At 45.8% G+C, this 19,998-nt stretch overlaps 1 protein-coding gene across 1 annotated transcript in view; it reads right to left on the bottom strand.

Moving 5' to 3' along the window:
• The window catches only part of POLN (DNA polymerase nu), a 307,936-nt gene extending 288,746 nt beyond the window's left edge, over positions 1-19,190 (bottom strand). The window contains exons 1-2 of the mRNA XM_077478450.1: positions 18,764-19,190; positions 14,859-14,911 (exon numbers count right to left, since the gene is read on the bottom strand). Coding sequence (XP_077334576.1) covers positions 14,859-14,911; positions 18,764-19,099 — 389 coding nt within the window. The 5' untranslated portion in view covers positions 19,100-19,190. The remainder of the gene's footprint in view (positions 1-14,858; positions 14,912-18,763) is intronic.
• Positions 19,191-19,998: the final 808 nt, after the last annotated feature.

The following is a 19,998-nucleotide window of genomic DNA, read 5'->3' as shown; positions in this document are numbered from 1 at the left end:
ACTACTGTGTATGCTCCAATAAACTCACAGTCATTGTTCACGTACAATTGTGTATGTGTGATGAATGTCCACCGGTGATCGGGACCTCCGCTCCTCCATCCTAGCCTAGGCTACCAGGGGTTACTTACAGAAGACGAGCAACCTAACACCACCAACTTTCCCAAAACCTCATACAAAGGCGAATAGAAGGACCCTTCTTTGCTCTGACTACCTGAACCAGCTCCTTTATGGCGCTGATTTTTGCCTGGGGTAAAAACACCCTCTTCTGTGTTGTATCTATAACCAGACCCAAGTACTCTAGTCTTCTTACTGGTTTTAAAGAAGACTTCCCTAGGCTGAGGACCCAACCTAGGTGTTCAAGGTAGTTGACTGTGGTGACCAAACTTTGGTTTAAGCGGGCTACCGACCGGTCAATTAAGAGCAGGTTGTCTAGGTACGCTATATTTGTTATACCCTGGGCCCTTAATCTGGCCAGAGGAGGGGCCAGGACCTTTGTAAACACCCGAGGTGCAGTAGCTAGACCGAAAGGTAGAGCTACAAACTGAAAATTCTGTTTTTTCACTTCGAATTGCAGATATTTCTGATGAGTGGGGAAAATAGGCACATGCAGGTATGCATATTGGATGTCTATTGATGCCAGAAGTTCTCCTCCTTGTAGGATGGAGACTACTGATCGGATTGATTCCATGCGAAAAGATTGAATCTTTAGGAACCGGTTTAGATCTTTGAGATCTAGAATGGGTCTGACAACCCCATTTGGCTTTGGCACTGTGAAAAGTTTTGAATAAAACCCCAACCCCTGCTCTTCCATGGGAACCACCATGATTACTTTTTGTGAAAAAAGTTGCTCCAATGCTTGAAAGAGAGACTTCTTTTTCTCTGGGTCCTTGGGAACATTTGATCTGAGGAAACGAGGAAATGGGAATTCTCTGAACTATAGTTTGTAACCTAGAGTTATTGTGGAGACCACTCATCTGCCCTGAAAATACTCCTGCCAGACCCTTGAGAACTGTAGCAGTCTCCCCCCCCCCCCCACTCGAACGAGCGGGACACCCCTTCATAAAGAGGCTTTAGCATTCTGTCTTGTAGATTTCCTCCCCCAGGACTTCTTTTGTCCCTGGGGTTGACTCTGAGTTTTACCTCTTAAATCCGACAGTGGAGGCCATCACGACCGCCTGGAGGCTGATGCCCCTGGCACTGGAGAAAGAGCCTGTTTAAATGAGGGATGTTTACTCCTTTTCTTAATTGGCAAAAGGGTACTTTTCCCACTTGAGATTTTTTGGATATAATTGTCCAAATCATCCCTAAATAGCCTTACCCCACAGAAGGGGAAACCATCCAGGAGCTTTTTGCATGGCGCTTTGGCTCAATTTTTCAACCATAAGATTCTACGCATATGTACCAACCCAAGCGTAAGACAAGAGGTCTGAAGGATAGAATCTATGATGACGTCAACTGCAAAACAGCCGCTGGCAGCTCGGCTAACTCCCGACCCTGCTGTTCAGGGAAAACCTTAAGCACCTGTTTTAAGTGATCTCTCAAGGATTGACATACCCCAATTGCCACCACTGCAGGTTGAGCTACTGAACCTGCCAATGAAAAAATGTTTTTTTAATGGTAATTCCAATTTTTTTATCGGTTGGATCCCTAAGCATTTGAGCGGTCAATAGGACAAGTCAAACTTTTTAATAAAGAGGATATAGCAGCGTCAATTGCTAATATACCCCACATCTTTATAAATTTTTCCTCCACAGGTTAAAGTGTTGAAAACTTTTTAGGAGCGAAAAAATTAATATCTGGGTGATTCCACTCAGAATAAGCTTTTCCAGCAATGAATGAACAGGATAAGCATGCACAGCTTATTGGAGGAAGCGTGCAGCTTGTGACACTAAGCAAGACTGACGAACATGGAACAGGTATGTGCTCTTGACAGCCCCCGGTGGCGACTTTAGGCATAGCAACATTTATTAAAGGAGAAAACACAAGAGTTAGAAAAACTCCTCAGGAATCTCCCTTACCTTATCCTGCTGCAGGGTTCTGTGGTAAACCAAACAGACTCAATCTTCACGGCTCATGGTGGGCACCGTTAAAGAACCTTCAGGGACTGGGGCCCCCTTTTTATCGGGTTATCCACAGCCTTGGGCCTGTAAAAAGCACCCTGCCAGGAATATGGCTGAAAAAAACAAATACTGGATCCTGGGGTCCAGCTCTCTAAAAAGAGAAGCGTTACAGGTAAAGCTTTGTTTCTTCGAACACGAGGCCCAAGTACCATTCAATTCAGCCTGGAAAAGACACTTTGAATGGATCTGGTTACATGGTTTTCCCCAGCAAGGAATATTCCAGCGGAGCTCAGCACAGCACATCTTTACTCGTGACCAACACCTTAGACACTAGTGAAAAAACGGAGGTACTCCCAGTAAGGGGAGGGGTTATATAGGGAGCTAAACTTCCTGTCTAGGGTGTGCCAGTGTCCATCACTTAGAGGTGCCTATATAACCCATACAGTAATTACTGTGGCTCTGTGTCCCGTGATGTACGAAAAAGAAAAGAAGAGTGCTAGAAGAATCACAGATAAGTCTTTAAAACAGCAGGGATGAAAAGAAATAGATTTTCATAGCAAAAAAAATTAGGCATGCTGGTAGTAGGAGGGGTTATACCCTGTGCTGGCTTCCTGAAGGTGGCAATACAACCCAAAAGGTCAAGACTTTCTGTGTTCCTCAATATACAAGAAAAGGTATTTCTGTACTGCGCATGTTTGTTACATGTGAATGTGTACTTTTTGTAATTATGCTGTGTACTGTGTGTGCGTGTTTTAGGTTAAAGTGTGTAATGTGTGACTGTGTGACAGAGCGTGTTCTCCATACACGAGATTGAAAACGCACTGTACAAGGGGGGCATTTACTAAAACTGGTGGGTGCAAAAAATCTACTGCAGCTCTGCATAGAAACCAATCAGCTTCCAGGTTTTAGCCCAGGTTCACACTGACAGCGGAATTGAAATTGTGCGAGTTCAGCTGACATCAGAGACATCTGTGCGGGTTCCTGCACAGATGTCTATACAAATCGCACCCTGAAGTTGCCAAAAGTAGTAGCAGTGTATCCACGGTCTCTGATAATCTCATGCAGTATATCCACAGTCTCTGATAATCTTATGCAGTATATCCACAGTCTCTGATAATCTAATGCACTATATCCACAGTCTCTGATAATCTCATGCAGTATATCCGCAGTCTCTGATAATCTCATACAGTATGTCCGCAGTCTCTGGTAATCTCATGCATTATATCCGCAGTCTCTGGTAATCTCGTGCAGTATGTCCGCAGTCTCTGGTAATCTTATGCAGTATGCCCACAGTCTCTGGTAATCTCGTGCAGTATGCCCACAGTCTCTGGTAATCTCGTGCAGTATGTCTGCAGTCTCTGGTAATCTCGTGCAGTATGTCCACAATCTCTGGTAATTTCGTGCAGTGTGTCCGCAGTCTCTTAAAATCTTGTGCAGTATGTCCGCAGTCTCTTATAATCTTGTGCAGTATGTACGCAGTCTCTTATAATCTTGTGCAGTATGTTCACAGTCTCTTATAATCTTATGCAGTATGTCTGCAGTCTGGTAATCTCGTGCAGTATGTCCACAGTCTCTGATAATCTCATGCAGTATATCCACAGTCTCTGATAATCTCATGCAGTATATCCACAGTCTCTGGTAATCTCATGCAGTATATCCACGGTCTCTGATAATCGTATGCAGTATATCCACAGGCTTTGATAATCTAATGCAGTATATCCACAGTCTTTGATAATCTAATGCAGTATATCCACAGTCTCTGGTAATCTTGTGCATTATGTCCGCAGTCTCTGGTAATCTTGTGCAGTATGCCCGCAGTCTCTGGTAATCTCATGCAGTATGTCCACAGTCTCTAGTAATCTTGTGCAGTATGTCTGCAGTCTCTGGTAATCTCATGCAGTATGTCCACAATCTCTTGTAATCTCGTGCAGTATGTCCACAATCTCTTGTAATCTCATGCAGTATGTCCGCAGTCTCTTATAATCTTGTGCAGTATGTCCGCAGTCTCTTATAATCTTGTGCAGTATGTCCGCAGTCTCTTATAATCTTGTGCAGTATGTTCGCAGTCTCTTATAATCTTGTGCAGTATGTCTGCAGTCTGGTAATCTCGTGCAGTATGTCTGCAGTCTGGAAAGCTTGTGCAGTATGTCTGCAGTCTCTGACAATCTCCTGCAGTATGTCCGCAGTCTCTGGTAATCTCCTGCAGTATGTCTGCACTTTCTAACCCTCTCCTGTAGTATGTGCCGCTTTACTTGCTCAATTATTTGGGATTGCTCCACTGCTCAGTGAGTGATAATCATATGTATTAACCTATAGCAACCAATCAGTGAGCGCTAATAATGTGCAGTAACCTCTAGCAACCATTCGGCAAGCAGAAATTATGTGTTGTAACCTCTAGCAAACAGCCAGCGAGCGGTAAGTATAGGCTGTAACCTCTGGCAAACAATTTCAATTGCTGCGTGATCTGCTGCATTAAACTGATTTTGAGTCTATCTGCTATTTTTTTGTATGCCTCAGAATGGAGGGAGGGGGCCCCAAGAAAATGTTTGCCCAGGGCCCAATCAAAATTAAAGACAGCCCTGGCTGCCGGAAGCACACTACACCCAAAAGCGATATTCTCATGCCTTCTTACATCCACCTGATAAAAATTGGTGAATGTATGTACTGAAGACCAAGTTGCGGCCTTACAGATCTGAACCATAGAGGCCTGGTGACACACTGCCTAAGAGGCAATAACTGGTCGAGTGCGCTTTGACTTGAAAAGGTGGAATCTTACCCCTTAAATAAAAAGTTTGAATTATAACTTGCCGAATCCACTTAGCGACAGTGGATTTCGATGCTGCCTGTAGTTTCATAGGACAAGTATGGCTCTTTACAAGAAAGAGCAGCTAATTCCGAAACCCTACTTGCTGAGGATATAGCAACCAAGAACACTAACTTCCTTGTCAGAAGGACTAAGGGAATATGCTTTATCGGTTCAAATGGCTGTTTTTGTAACACTGACAAAACTAAGTTCAAGTCCCAAGGGTTCAAAGGTGATCTAACTGGCGGCTTAAGCCGCATCACCCCTTGCATAAAACCCCGAACTAAAGAATGTGACGCAAGTGGTCTTTGAAATAAGATTGATAAAGCTGAGACTTAGCCCTTACCAGTACTCAAGGCCAATTTCATCTCTACCTCTAATTGTAAAAAGGCAAGAATTCTGCCTATGATATACTTGGATTCACACCAGAAACATAAGCCCCCCAAGCTGTTAAATTTAGACTTCGTAAGGTAGGATGGAATATCGGCCCCTGTCAGAGTAGGTCTGGCCATAGTGGAAGGGACCATTGATCCTCCACCGCCATCTTTACGATTTCTGCATATCAGGACCTTCTGGGCCACACTGGGGCTACCAGAATTACTGGCTTTCTTTCCAGCTTAATCCTGCAAAGAAGTCGTGGCCGCAACTGAATAGGGGGAATGCATAAATCAGTGAGAACTGATCCCACAGGGTCACCAACACATCTGTTCCGCATGCGAGTGGATCCCTTGTTCTGGACACAAAGTTGACCAACTTCATGTTGAATCTGGACGCCAGAAAATCTACGTCCGGAGTCCCCCATCTTTGGCAAACAGCCCAAAAAATGTCAAGGTGAAGGGACCATTCCCCCGGGAATAACTGCTAGCGACTCAAGTAGTCCGCCTGCCAATTCTCTATTCCCGGAATGATGAATGCCGATAGGCACAGAGCATTCCTTTCTGCCTAAGTTAGAATATTGTTCACCTCTCTCTGCGCTGCGAGACTCTTGGTGCCCCCTTGGTGACTGATATAGGCCACAGCTGTGCCATTGTCTGATTGGATCCTGACAGGACAATCCCATAACCTGAAAGTCCAGGTCTTCAGAGCCAGACGCACTGCCCGAATCTCTAGGATGTTGATGGGCAAGGCTTTCGGTTCTTGACCACTGTCCCTGGACAGTTGTCTTTTCTAGCACTGCTTCCCAGCCTGAAAGGCTTGCATCTGTCGTTACCACCTTCCAGATAACCGGTCTGAATGATTTTCCTTTCAACAGATTCTGGGTCAGCAACCACCAACTGAGGCTTTGGGATACCCTGGGGACAGCCACATTGGCAAGTCTAAAGCATGAATCGTTTTGTTCCAAGCAGACAGGATACTGTTTTGCAACAGTCTCGAATGGAACTGGGCATAGGGAACCACTTCGAATGAATTTTAGCAATAGATTGTCTAGGTACGCAATGGATCATCTAGGTATACCAACACTGTTATGCCTTGTGCCCTTAACCTAGCTAGAGGTGGGGCCAGGACTTTTGTAAACACCGGGGGTGCTGTAGCTAACCTGAACCACAGAAACCGTTGGTGAGCGGGAAATATAGGAACATACAGATATGCATCCCTGATGTCTATAGATGCCAGAAGTTCTCCTCCTTGTAGGATAGAAACCACTGACCTGATCAACTCCATGCGAAAGGAGCGGATCTTCAGGAACTGATTTAGTTTTTTTAGATCTAGAATGGGTCTGACATCTCCATTCGGTTTTGGTACCGTAAAGATGTTTGAATAAAACCCCAAACCTTGCTTTTCTGTGGGGATTTGTATGATCACCCCTGAGCCATTAATCGGTCTAGTGCCCAAAACAGAGATTTTCTTTTCCCTGGATCTTTGGGAACGTTTGATCTCAGAAAACGAGACAGTAGAAAGTCCCGAAATTCCAGTTTGTACCCTAGAGTTACCGTGGTGATGACCCATCTGTCCTGAATTTCCTCTTGCCAGACTTCTGATAACTGCAGAAGTCTTCCTCCCACTCTGGCAAAGGGGGGTGCCCCTTCATAATCAGGCTTTAGAATTCTGTTTTGCAGGTTTCCAACCCCAGGCCTTCTTATGTGCCTGGGCCCGACCCTGAGGTTTTCCTCTAGAGTCTGACGGCGGAGCCCGTCACCACTGTCTAGAGGCGGATGCCCCTGGCGCAGGAGAAAGAGTGCGCTTAAATGAAGGCCGATTACGCTTTCTTTTGACTGGCAAACTTTTCCCACTGGAAATCGTTTGGATGTATTTGTCCAAATCATCCCCAAATAGCCGATCCCCATGAAAAGGAAAACCAGTCAGGAGCTTTTTGCATGGTGCTTCAGCTGACCAATTTTTTAACCACAGGATGTGTACTAGCACAATCGCAAGGCGGGACACGCATGGTGAATAGAATCTTTAATGGCATCTATGACAAAACATAAAGCTCTTGGCAGCTCGGCCGAATCCTGGGCTTGCTGTACAGGAAGCTCTTTAAGGGCCTGTCTAAATTGGTCCTTTAGGGATTTACAGATGCCTATTGCAGTGACTGCAGGCTGAGTAACGGCACCTGCCATAGAAAAAGAGGATTTTAGCAGGAATTCCAACCTTTTATCTGTTGCATCCTTAAGAATTTGTGCATTGTCTATTGGACAAGTTAAACTTTTATTCACACTGAAAATTGCAGCGTCAACTGCTGGTACATTCCATTTTTTGGTGAATTTCTCCTCCATGGGATAGAGAACTGAGAATCTCTTTGGAGGGAGAAAGTGCTTATCCGAGTGACCCATTCAGCATAAATAAGCTTTTCTAGTAGTGCATTGAAAAGAAACGAATGCAAAGGCTGTGAAGGTTTTAAGGAACAAAAGGAAGAAACCGAACTTTCAGCAGACTCTGTTAGGGGTAGCATGAAAGTGGAATGAACCATCTCCGTAAGAGATTGTATTAGCAATTTCTCAGATTGCAAGGCTGAAAAGGGTTCATCTACTGTTTGTTTTCCCTCCTGATCGCTTGAGGGTAACACCTCATCCTGTACCCTGTCATGAAAATCGCATGAAGAGACTGACCTCCAGGTCTTCTGGTTTACTATCGTCGCGGGTACGCACGATTGTACGAACGCGCATGCGTTCGTACGCAGGTGCGCATGTGCGGGCACGTGCGCGGTCGCGTGCGTGCGTCCGTGTTGGCACCAAACGGCCTATTTAAACTAGCCTCTTGCTAATGGTCTCTGCTGTCTGCTCTACAGCGTTATACCTGTGAGACCTGATCCGTAGCATTCGTTCCTGTTTGACCCGGCCTGCCTGTGACCCATCTGCTATCTGCCTGCACCCGACCCCGGCTTGTTGTGACGATTCTCCTGCCTGTTCCCTTGTACTTCGCTTCCAGTCTGATATCTGACCCGGCTTGCTTTTGACCATCCGTCTGCTAAAGGTGAACCTGCTTATATTGAACTGTGTCATCTGCTGCAAGTAACCTGCTTGTATTGAACCGTTCACCTGCTGCAAGTACCTGTTTAAATTTCATCTGCTTCAAGTCACTTGTCTTATTGAACTGTTCACCTGCTGCAAGTGCCTGCTCATATTGAACTGTTCATTTGCTGCAAGTACCTGTGTATATTGCACTGTTCATCTGCTACAAGTTGCCTACTTCCCTGCACTGCTTTTCATCTGCTGCAAGTTACCTGTTCCATTGAACCGTGTTATCTGCTATAAATTACCTGCTGATCCATTCGCTGTGATTACCTGCTCCACTGAACTTCACCTACCCATCCTACTCATCTGTTGATCCTGCCAGGCACCTGTACCCCTCCTTACTCCTGTGTTCCCTGTTACATTGCCAGGAAACCGGTAGTGGGAGTTGTAAGGGAGGCCTCTTTCCGCAATCCGGGCTCGCTACTAGAAGGTACGTGACAGTAGCAGACAGCCAATGTCTGAGCCCGAGCAGGGAGCCTCCGCCATGGAAGAACTTTGTCAACACCTGGCAGGACTTTCTGAGGCAGTTAAGGGCCTCCAGCAAGGCTACACCCGGCTGGAAGAACGGGTGATTGCTCTTTCCAACCCCTCCGGATCCTTGGGGGCCCCTCAACCATCAGTTTCTTCAGCTGAAGCAGAACCAGCACCTACAGTTGTGATGTTACCACCAGAACCTAAAGTTCCCACTGGGAATCGCAGTGGCTTCAGGGCCTTCCGCAACTCCTGCGAATTATATTTCGCCCTCCAACCACGGACCTTTTCTCTGGAGGCTACCAAGGTGGGTTTTGTGGTATCTTTACTCTCTGGAGACCCCCAGACCTGGGCCCACCGCCTGTTAGAACAGAAGGACGCAGCGTTGGCTAATCTTACTACTTTTTTGATGCAATGGCTCAATTATACGAAGATCCCCAACTTTCAGTGACTGCAGAAACCGCCTTGCGGACCCTCCAGCAGGGACGAAGGGCGGTGGAAGATTATGTGGCCGAGTTCAGGCGATGGAACACGGATACGAACTGGAATGATGCTGCCCTTCGTCATCAGTTCCGCATGGGACTCTCTGATTCTTTGAAAGATGAGCTTGCTAGAGTCGGTGTTCCACAGACCTTAAACGCACTAATTGACTTGGCGATACAGATCGATCGTCGTCTGAGAGAGAGAAGAGCCGAGAGGGCCACAGGTTTCTCTCGCCCAACCTGGATGCTTCCAAAGGACCCAAGCCATTTACATCCAGCACCTGCCGCCCGACCCGGGGCCACGTCTGACACACCTGAGCCTATGCAACTTGGGGTCTTGCGACCATCTCTTACCCCCGAAGAACGTCAACGTCGGCGGAATAACAATCTATGTCTCTATTGCAGGGAATCTGGACATTACGTCAGAAACTGTCCTATTAAGCTCCGTAAGTGTCCATCTATGCCTCCTGATCTCCCAGACTCTTTAATAAAGTTTTCATCTCACCTCATCATTTCTGTCTCCTTTCAGTTCCCAGGAAAGACTTTACAGACGCCCGCCATTATTGATTCCGGGGCATGCAGCTGTTTTATGGATTCATCCTGTGCTGCCCAACATCAGATTCCTCTCCTACCTAAGACCCGTGGACTCTCTATCCATTTGGCCGATGGCTCCGCTATTAAATCTGGTCCTGTAACTCAAGAAACTGCACCTCTATCTACTGTTATCTCTGGTTCGCATCGAGAACTTCTCCGGATGGACATTATCACCTCCCCACTTTTTCCTGTAATACTTGGGATGCCCTGGCTACAGGCCCACAATCCAACCATAAATTGGGCTACAGGAGAAATTACTTTTTCTTCACCTTATTGCCAGAAGTTCTGTGGTTCCTCCTGTTTCCTGAGACCAGCAACCTTATTATCTATTGACTCAGAGATCGATTTACGTCAGGCCATTCCCGAAGTCTACCATGAATTCCTGGACGTGTTCAGTAAACAAAAGGCAGAGGTGCTCCCGCCCCACCGAGCTTATGACTGCCCCATTGAGTTACTTCCTGGAGCCAAAATTCAGTTTGGAAGGGTTTTCCCCTTAACAGAGGTAGAGCAGGAGAAACTCAAAGAATACCTCGAAGAAAATTTAAAGAAGGGGTTCATTCGCCCGTCTACGTCCCCAGCAGGTGCGGGTATTTTTTTTGATGAGAAGAAGGACCACACTCTCCGACCCTGCGTGGACTACCGTGAATTAAACAACATCACTATAAAAGAACCGGTACCCTCTCCCTCTATTTCCAGAGTTATTCCAAAGACTGGGAACTGCTACGGTTTTCACTAAACTCGATCTCCGCGGGGCTTACAACTTGATCCGTATCAAGGCCGGAGATGAGTGGAAGACCGCTTTCCGTACCCGATTCGGACACTTTGAGTATTTGGTGATGCCCTTCGGTTTGTGTAATGCCCCCGCCACCTTCCAATACTTTATCAATGATGTGCTCCGGGACTTTCTGGACTTATTCACTGTCGTTTACTTAGATGATATTTAAATTTTTTCTTCCTCCCTTGAAGCCCATCGCAAGCACGTCAAAAGCGTGTTGGGTCGGCTCCGCCAACACGGACTATATGCAAAAGCAGACAAGTGTTTGTTCGAACAGGAAAGTATACCATTCTTGGGGCTGATCATTTCTAGTAAGAGTATAAAAATGGACCCCCAGAAGATCGCTGCGATTCTGGACTGGCCAACTCCTGTAGACAGGAAAGGAATCCAACGTTTTATTGGATTCGCCAACTTCTATCGCAAATTTATTAAGGGTTTCTCAGCTATTGTCGTACCCATCACACAACTAACTAAACAAGGAACCCGTTTTCATTGGACCTCTGAAGCTCAAGAAGCATTCGAGACTCTCAAGGGACTTTTCACCTCCGCTCCTATTTTAAGACATCCAGATTCCTCCCTGCCATTTGTTTTAGAAGTGGATGCATCCGAAATCGCCGTAGGAGCTATATTATCCCAAAGACAAGGAACTAAGGCCCTGCTCCATCCTGTGGCTTTCTTTTCGCGTAAACTATCAGCAGCCGAGAAAAATTACGATGTTGGAGACCGGGAGCTGTTGGCGATTAAATCTGCATTCGAAGAATGGCGCTATTTGTTGGAAGGAGCTTCTCATCCAATTTTAATATTTACCGATCACAAAAACCTGGAGTACTTAAGATCTGCAAAAAGACTAAAACCAAGACAAGCCAGGTGGGCACTCTTTTTCTCCCGGTTCTCTTTTCATGTGACGTATCGCCCAGGGTCTAAGAATATAAAACCAGATGCCTTGTCACGGATGTTCCACAAGTCCCAGGAAATTTCTCCTCCAGATACCATTCTCGCTCCTGGGAATTTCCTTCTGCTTCAGGGAGATCTTCTCTCCCGGCTTAGACAAGCCTCCATGGGACAAAGACCTTTTTCAGAACCAGAACTACAAACCAGAGGTGGGTTACTGTGGTATAAAGACAAGATCTACATCCCCGAAACTCTGCGGGTATCTATCCTAGAGCTGTGTCACGACCACGCACTCGCCGGACATTTTGGTATCACTAGAACCATTGAATTGGTACAGCGTACTTTTTGGTGGCCTCAGTTACGGGAGGATTGCAAGAAATACGTGAACACCTGCACTACGTGCATTAGAAGTAAGAACTGTAAAACTAAGGCCTGGGGCCTCCTTAAACCGTTGTCTGTTCCGGACAGGCCATGGAAAATGCTGTCTCTAGACTTCATTGTTGAATTGCCTCCGGCAGACGATCATACCACTATCTTTGTGGTGGTTGATCGTCTGTCAAAGATGGCACATTTTATTCCCATGAAGGGTACCCCCTCAGCCTCTGAAACTGCACAAGTGTTCATCAAGGAAATCATTAGGCTCCATGGGGTACCAGCCAATATAGTTTCGGATCGAGGGGTACAGTTCACCTCTCGATTCTGGAAGTCCCTCTGCAAGGCCTTGAATATTGAACTGTCTTTCTCATCCGCCTATCATCCTCAGTCCAATGGGCAGACTGAGAGGACGAACCAAACTCTCGAACAATATTTACGCTGTTTTTCCTCTTTTGCACAAGATGATTGGATCTCCCTGCTTCCAATAGCTGAGTTCGCGTATAATAATTCTCTCCATTCCGCCACTAAACCGACCCCCTTTTTTGCCAATTATGGCTTCCACCCTTCATTTCTACCCAACTCCCTTCCTGAATGCTCAGTACCAGCAGTCCAGAAAAAGATGAACTTTTTCTCAACCAACAACAAACTTCTGCAAGAAACAATGACTAGAACTCAAGAGCACAACAAGGCAACCTTTGACAAGAAGAGACGAGGGGAGTTAGTACTGGTACCTGGTGATTTGGTGTGGCTATCCACCGTAAACTTGAAGATGGCGTGCCCTTCAAGGAAACTAGGTCCCAAGTTTTTAGGACCTTTCTCAGTCAAAAGGAAGATTAACGAAGTTGCTTTCGAACTAGAACTTCCAGACTCACTAAAGGTCCATCCGGTATTCTATGTGTCCTTATTGAAACCTTTCACTCCCAATCCATTTCCTAACCGAAATACTACTCCTCCTGGTCCGATCTTGGTTGACGGTGAAGAAGAATTTGAAATAGAAGCCATCCTAAATTTCAGAAGAAGAGGAAACCAGAACCAGTTCTTAATCAAATGGAAAGGATATGGTCCCGAAGAGAACTCCTGGGAGCCCGAGGACAACATTCATGCAAAAAACTTGATTCAATCCTTTAAAAGGGCCCATCCGGAGGCTGCCCCTTGGGAGGGGGCAATGTCATGAAAATCGCATGAAGAGACTGACCTCCAGGTCTTCTGGTTTATGATCGTCGCGGGTACACACGATCGTACGAACGCGCATGCGTTCGTACGCAGGTGCGCGTGGGCAGTCGCGTGCGTGCGTGAGTCCGTGTTGGCACCAAACGGCCTATTTAAACTAGCCTCTTGCTAATGGTCTCTGCTGTCTGCTCTACAGCGTTATACCTGTGAGACCTGATCCGTAGCATTCGTTCCTGTTTGACCCGGCCTGCCTGTGACCCATCTGCTATCTGCCTGCACCCGACCCCGGCTTGTTGTGACGATTCTCCTGCCTGTTCCCTTGTACTTCGCTTCCAGTCTGATATCTGACCCGGCTTGCTTTGACCATCCGTCTGCTAAAGGTGAACCTGCTTACATTGAACTGTGTCATCTGCTGCAAGTAACCTGCTTGTATTAAACTGTTCACCTACTGCAAGTACCTGCTTATATTGAACTGTGTCATCTGCTGCAAGTAACCTGCTTGTATTGAACCGTTCACCTGCTGCAAGTACCTGTTTAAATTTCATCTGCTTCAAGTCACTTGTCTTATTGAACTGTTCACCTGCTGCAAGTGCCTGCTCATATTGAACTGTTCATCTGCTGCAAGTACCTGTGTATATTGCACTGTTCATCTGCTACAAGTTGCCTACTTCCCTGCACTGCTTTTCATCTGCTGCAAGTTACCTGTTCCATTGAACCGTGTTATCTGCTATAAATTACCTGCTGATCCATTCGCTGTGATTACCTGCTCCACTGAACTTCACCTACCCATCCTACTCATCTGTTGATCCTGCCAGGCACCTGTACCCCTCCTTACTCCTGTGTTCCCTGTTACATTGCCAGGAAACCTGTAGTGGGAGTTGTAAGGGAGGCCTCTTTCAGCAATCCGGGCTCGCTACGAGAAGGTACGTGACATACCCACTGTTCCCCTTGCAAAGAGTCTAAGGTGGGGGAGGGGATCTAACACGCTTCCTATCCATTTGGATGGAGGATGTGATTAAAGCCACTAATCTTCCCTCTAGGCCCTGCAGGGCGGAGGAAAAGGTATCTTCAGTCACGTACACAGGGGCTGAGATGTGAGAAGCAGCTGAACCACAAATTTGTTCCAATGACTCAACCTGGCTTGCCCCAACTGGTATTTCAGGCAAGGATGACAGTGTGGAGGCACGACTGGAGTTCCCAGTGCCTGGAGGTGGAATCTTTGGTAACTTTTGTGAGGTTTTTGTGGTGTCTTTTTTGGCAGACATAGTCCTAAGCACAAAATGCAGAGGCACTATTTAAATGCACTAATCGCAGAAAAATAGTCTGACAGTATAATGCCGCTATACAAGTTCAGTCTAGCGCTGGGAAAAAAATGTCCTTTCCATATAAGGAATGCCATTTCATTCCTTACATGCCCCACCACTCCTGCGTCCTGAGTGTAGCCAGGCTTGCTTCTCCTCGCTATCAGCAGAGGAGAGACTGCTCCTAGTTTGAGATCTTAAGCCTGCGCATGCACTGTGTGTCCTTGTGGACCTACGTCCTACACACAGTGCCACGCCTAGGCCCTGCCCCCTCGTCAACCCGCCCCCCTTTCGTTTTGAAATTCAAAACATTCCGCAGACCCAACACGAGGGGGGGGGAGGCATGACGAAAAAATATGTGGAGCCGAAAACCGGGACCTCCGCACCCCCTGCAGGGAAGGTATCGCAAGGGGGGTAACGATTGCTAAATCCCCTAACCCTCCTGGTCCCTTCAGGGGGGATAAAAGCATGGCAGATCTCTTACCTCAAGAGTAATCCCCCTGTAAGCTCTGCGACCACACACAGACTGAAACTTAGCTGAAGTGAAGACAACAGATTAAGGTATTCGCAAATACTCCCTCTAGTGGAGAATTAAGGCATGACAAAATTTTTCCCTAAAGAAGAAAACCACAGGTGGACTTTTTATAGTTCCTAGGCTTCTTCCCTTACCTTATCCTCGCTGCAGGATTCTGCTGAATTAACAGACAGATCCAACCTTCACCCATCATGGCGGGCTGCGTTAGCAAACCTTCAAGGACCAGGTCCCTTTTTATCAGGGTTCCACTACCTTGGACCTGTAATAGCACCCCACCAGGAAAAACTTTAAGTAATGTAAGCATGACCAAAGCTCTGGGTCCTGGGGGCCAGCCCTTGGAGAGGCGTTACAGGCAAAACTTTGTGCTTCGTATACGAGGCCCAGGTACCATCCACCTTGGCCACAGTGGCACTTTGGATGGATCCAGTCTGTGGAGGCTATTTAAATCCAGCAAGGATCGCTCTTGGAGCTCCTCAGAGTACATCTTCACTCGTGACCAACACCTTAGACACTGGCAAAAAAACTGAGGTACTTCTGATAAGAGGAGGGGTTATACAGGGAGTGAACTTCCTGTGTTGGGTATACCAGTGTCCATCACCTGAAGGTGCCTATATAACCACATAGTGATTACTATGGTGCTCTGTGTCCCGTGATGTATGATAAAGAAAAGAAGATTTCTACTACAGGAAGTAAGGTGGAATTTCTCGGAGGGGTACACAGACAGGAGACCACATCCCAACAGAGGTTCTGATCCTGCTCTACTCCATCTAAAAGTAGAAAAACTATTTTTGGTGGAGCTATATCAAAGATGATGTAGTTTATTATAGAAGCTACATTTCACATAATTCACCAGGCAAGGGAGACCCTGACAGAATTCCAAAAAAACTGGGCCTGCTGGCTACACTTTACGGAATCGTCAGATTTCCATAATGTCTTAAACATTTCATAATAGCTTGACTTGGGGATACCCATGAGACATTGTATGCCGCCACACAGAATATAAGTGCGAGCTGACACCCCACCCCTTTCTCTATCCTCCCCTGAACAGGTTCTAAAGTTTTCCAGTAAGAGTCATGCACGACAATCTACATTTTGCTGCAGTTCAACAGTGTTTGGGAACTATCCCTAGATGTTCATCTCCAATGAGGAATCTAATATAAATGGAACACCAGAAAAGTTGAGTGACTCAAATAAACCTCTCAGTAAACCAGTAAGAGGGAACGACAAGTGCCATCTATCAGAGCCCCCACTCACAGTTAGTTCCCAATAAGGGTGTTTGGGTGCCATGGCAGCATGCCTCGTTTACCTGTTTTTATCTTACAGAGTCCCTCATTTGTTTCTTACAGACCTTTTCTGGAAGGTTTCTCATCTGGCGGCTCAGAATGGGAACCCCATGATATGCCCCTGTAGCCTTCTCATCCACATCCCAACATAAAAAATATGCGTAAAGTCCTCATTGTACAATAGACGCACCTTTTATCTGTCCTTCCACATTTTAGTCCCCATTCATTAGGTTCTCCGTGTGTCAGTTTGACCCAGTGCCTTTTTCCCCCTTTTAAATCACTTTATTTATTTGTGTATTTATTTATGTATATATTTTCCTTTTTTACACTCCTCCTGTTTCTGATCCCCTTTATGACTGCTTCTTCGGTGTTTAGCCGACCGGGTTGTGGGGGTTCTGGATCTGTTTTTGATGCATTGCAGCAAATTGTGTTTAGGTTTTCACAACAATATATGTGCTTGTTTTTATTTGATGTATATGGCTTAGGTTGTTTTTGTATTTGATCTCACTGACATTGTGACATCGAAGCACATATTGACATGGCGCAAACACTATATCAGCCTTTTAGTCTGACCAGGAGGTCTCCATTCCCCCTGGGGGGATCTCCTTTCCCCACTCGATGCAGGGGGGCTGACGGTGGTGACGATTTCGCTACCGGTGGCATCCCCATTGCAGAGGTGCGGGTCCTCTCCTCTATGGCCTGCTCTCTCAGCTGGTTTACTGCGTTGCGGGCCTCTGACACGGGTCCCCACCCCACCCCCTCCTGGCTCTGCCATCATCACGTCAGGAGGTGGGTGTAGCCGCACCAGGGGGATGTGTACACAGGCCGGCTGGGGTTGCCATGGGGCTGGCGCGCTCGCCACCGGCCCGGGGGGCACCTCCCTCGGACACCTGCTGGCCATTACAGCTGTTTCCAGTGTAATTGGCCACCCCCCCACTCGATCATATATATGTCCTCAGCGTTAAGTTTTAGTATCCCAGCACCCAGGCATGTCGAGCGGTCACCACCACCTTCACCTCCACGCTCCAGCAATTACTAGCAGAGGTAACCTTTATTCGCTGTGGCTGTTTGCCCCTCTGGCTTCATTTGCACCAGTAGGGGGTTCCCACCTGTCTGAGATGTGTAGATGTTGTCTTGTATCTTATTACTAATCTATTATTATTTATATATTATATTATTTTATTATTATTTATATAATATATATATATATATATATATATATATATATATATATATATATATATATATATATATATATATATATATTCCTTTTTGGTGTGTTTACATTCCTCCTTATTTCATTCCCCCTCTACCCCCCCTTTTTTTGTGGGAACCCCGTTGTATAACCCGTATCTATTATTCACCTATTATCCAGCATCCCGTCCACCTCTCTTGTGGATCTCCTCCCGCTGAGACCATCATATCTCATGCCAAGGGGAGTCACCATTGTTCTTACCATCATCAGGTTGGGGCAACACTACTACATAACACCAGGTATGTATCCTGTCACCCAGCACTTTGAGGGCCACTTCTTCTCCCCCTCCTTTTGGTTTCGGGGATTTTTTGGCCCACCTAAGTCAACAAGCTCCTTCCTTTTTGATACCTTACTCTCTCCTTTTTACCCTTCCCTTTCTTCCAGGGTACAGAGGCCACGCTTTACGTATCTCCATTACTCTTGTCGGGTGTCTTGGCACCCTCTGTGGGGGAGTTGTGTATCTCCCCTGGGGGATCTCTCGGGTCTTTGGCGTAGAGGGTTTGCCTCCCCCCGACCCGCTGTAGCAGTCATTGGGATCATTGACATCTGGCTGTCCCTGACGGCTTTTGTTTCATTGTTTTTAAATGTAATACCTTATATGGCTGCAGGAAACTATCATGCTCCCCAGCAATACTCTATGGTCAGTACTGACGTTTATACTTTTTAACTTGTATACAATGTAACACCTTGCTGAACTTATATATCTCACAATGATTATATTTTTTTCTCTTTATTGTCTTGTTCATGAATTATTCCCTTATTTGCAGACACACCTTTATCGTGCTGTTTCCAATCAGTACCCATGAAGAAGAGTGATTACTCGAAACGCTTCGGTCCTTTTTCCCGTACATGTAGATTACATGTTTTGTGGAGCCTATGATTGTGATTTTTTCATAGTGTACTGCATTTCTGTTATGTATACTGCATCCCATTAACGTATGTTCCACGTCTGTATCATTCATAGAATTTTTCTCTATACGATCTACACCAAATAAATTTGTATAGGCATTAATACCCTAAGTAGCCTTTTTCCCATTTAAAGTCCCAATAAGAGGAACACCCTTTTTCTGAATACAAATGTACAACCCCAATCCTCTCCGGGTTGGACCCTTACAGAGCTGTAATTATACACTTTGTGAAGACCAGTTTACTATGACTTGCATTATCAATTTCCTGGTTTCATTCATGTTTTGTCATTTATATTACCTGTAATTGCTTCACTGTTTTTTTCCTGTGAATTTGAAAACATTAATAAAATCATTGAGACAAAAAAAAAGCTACCGTACATTTCAATTATGAGAGGAAGGAGCACTGACCTTAGAGACACTAAGCTGTGATGATCCATTGTGAAATATCATAGTCAATACCAGGGCTTTAGCTTGTTTGGTTTCCTCAAGTAATTGAAACTGCTCCTCCTGGCTGAGGGATTCAACGCTATAGAACTTAATTTCACCTTTAACAAGCGTGTCCCTCTTTCCTGTGAACGTCCTCATGACTTTGTGTTCCAAGGAGCACATATCTGGCTGACTTTTTAACTCATCAGTGATCTTTGGCAAACATTCTGTGTTTTTATGTGTATTAGTATTTAATACCACATTTGTAGCACCCTGAACATGTCCTTTATCTTGTTCTGAAATTAAGGAGACTTTCATGGATGGTTGGGTGTCCCTCGGAGCAAACCTGCTGTTAGGTAATACACTTGGAGACAAGTGGGAAGAAACAATTACAGATTTTCTCAAAACTTCTGTAACTGCAGGCTGCAAAAAAAAAAAAAAAAAAAAAAAATGACCTTAATTTAAATAAATAGCATTGTAATTTAAGTCATGGGGCTTAGTCTATCAAATGATATATTTCACAATATTGATTCAGAATATATTATTACTGTTCATGGATGCTTCTTAGTACATTATTTAGACCCAGTTCTACCCTTACTTGGTGATTATAACTTGACAAAGGTAACATATTTGAGACATACAAACAGAAGAAAGACAGCGCCAACCTAAGTGCAGTATTTTAGATCTCAGGCATTTATTAAAGTAGTACACTCACTCTCTGTCGGAATGGTTCAGGCACATCACGTTTTACGTGGAAGAAAAGTTTGTGGGGGACATCACAGCGCTCCCGGGGAGAAGCGGTCCTCTTTCTGCTGTTGGTTCCCGTCCGGTGGCGCCGGTGGTTCCCAGCGTCTCACGGCCCGGTGTCGCAGCGTCACGGAGGTCAGCTAGTTGGTCGTACGGGGTCACGCTGTAATGACGTTGTTGCACGTTGCACGCGTTCGGAGCATGCGTGCTCCTTCCTCAGGCATATCGACCACCATGTTGGAAGTGGTCAAATAGGGAAAGGGCGGTGCTGATTGGTCAGTATGGTTAGGGTACTTTGTTTTTTTGTTTAAATAACAAACATGTAATACTTACCTCCACTGTGCAGTTCTTTTTGCACAGAGTGGCCCCGATCCTCAACTTCTCGGGTCACCCGGTGGCGCTGGTAGCTCCTCCCCCTCACATCGTAAAATCCTCTAGGAGAAGCGCTCTCCCGGAGGGTTACCTTGCGG

The sequence above is a fragment of the Lithobates pipiens genome, unplaced genomic scaffold (genome assembly GCF_037356315.1).
Source record: "Lithobates pipiens isolate NorthernLeopardFrog02 unplaced genomic scaffold, aLitPip1_a1.2 Scaffold_13, whole genome shotgun sequence".
In the NCBI taxonomy this organism is placed as follows: domain Eukaryota; kingdom Metazoa; phylum Chordata; class Amphibia; order Anura; family Ranidae; genus Lithobates; species Lithobates pipiens.
The sequence above is the reverse complement of the archived record's forward strand: the minus strand, read 5'-3'. Positions and strand labels throughout refer to the sequence as shown.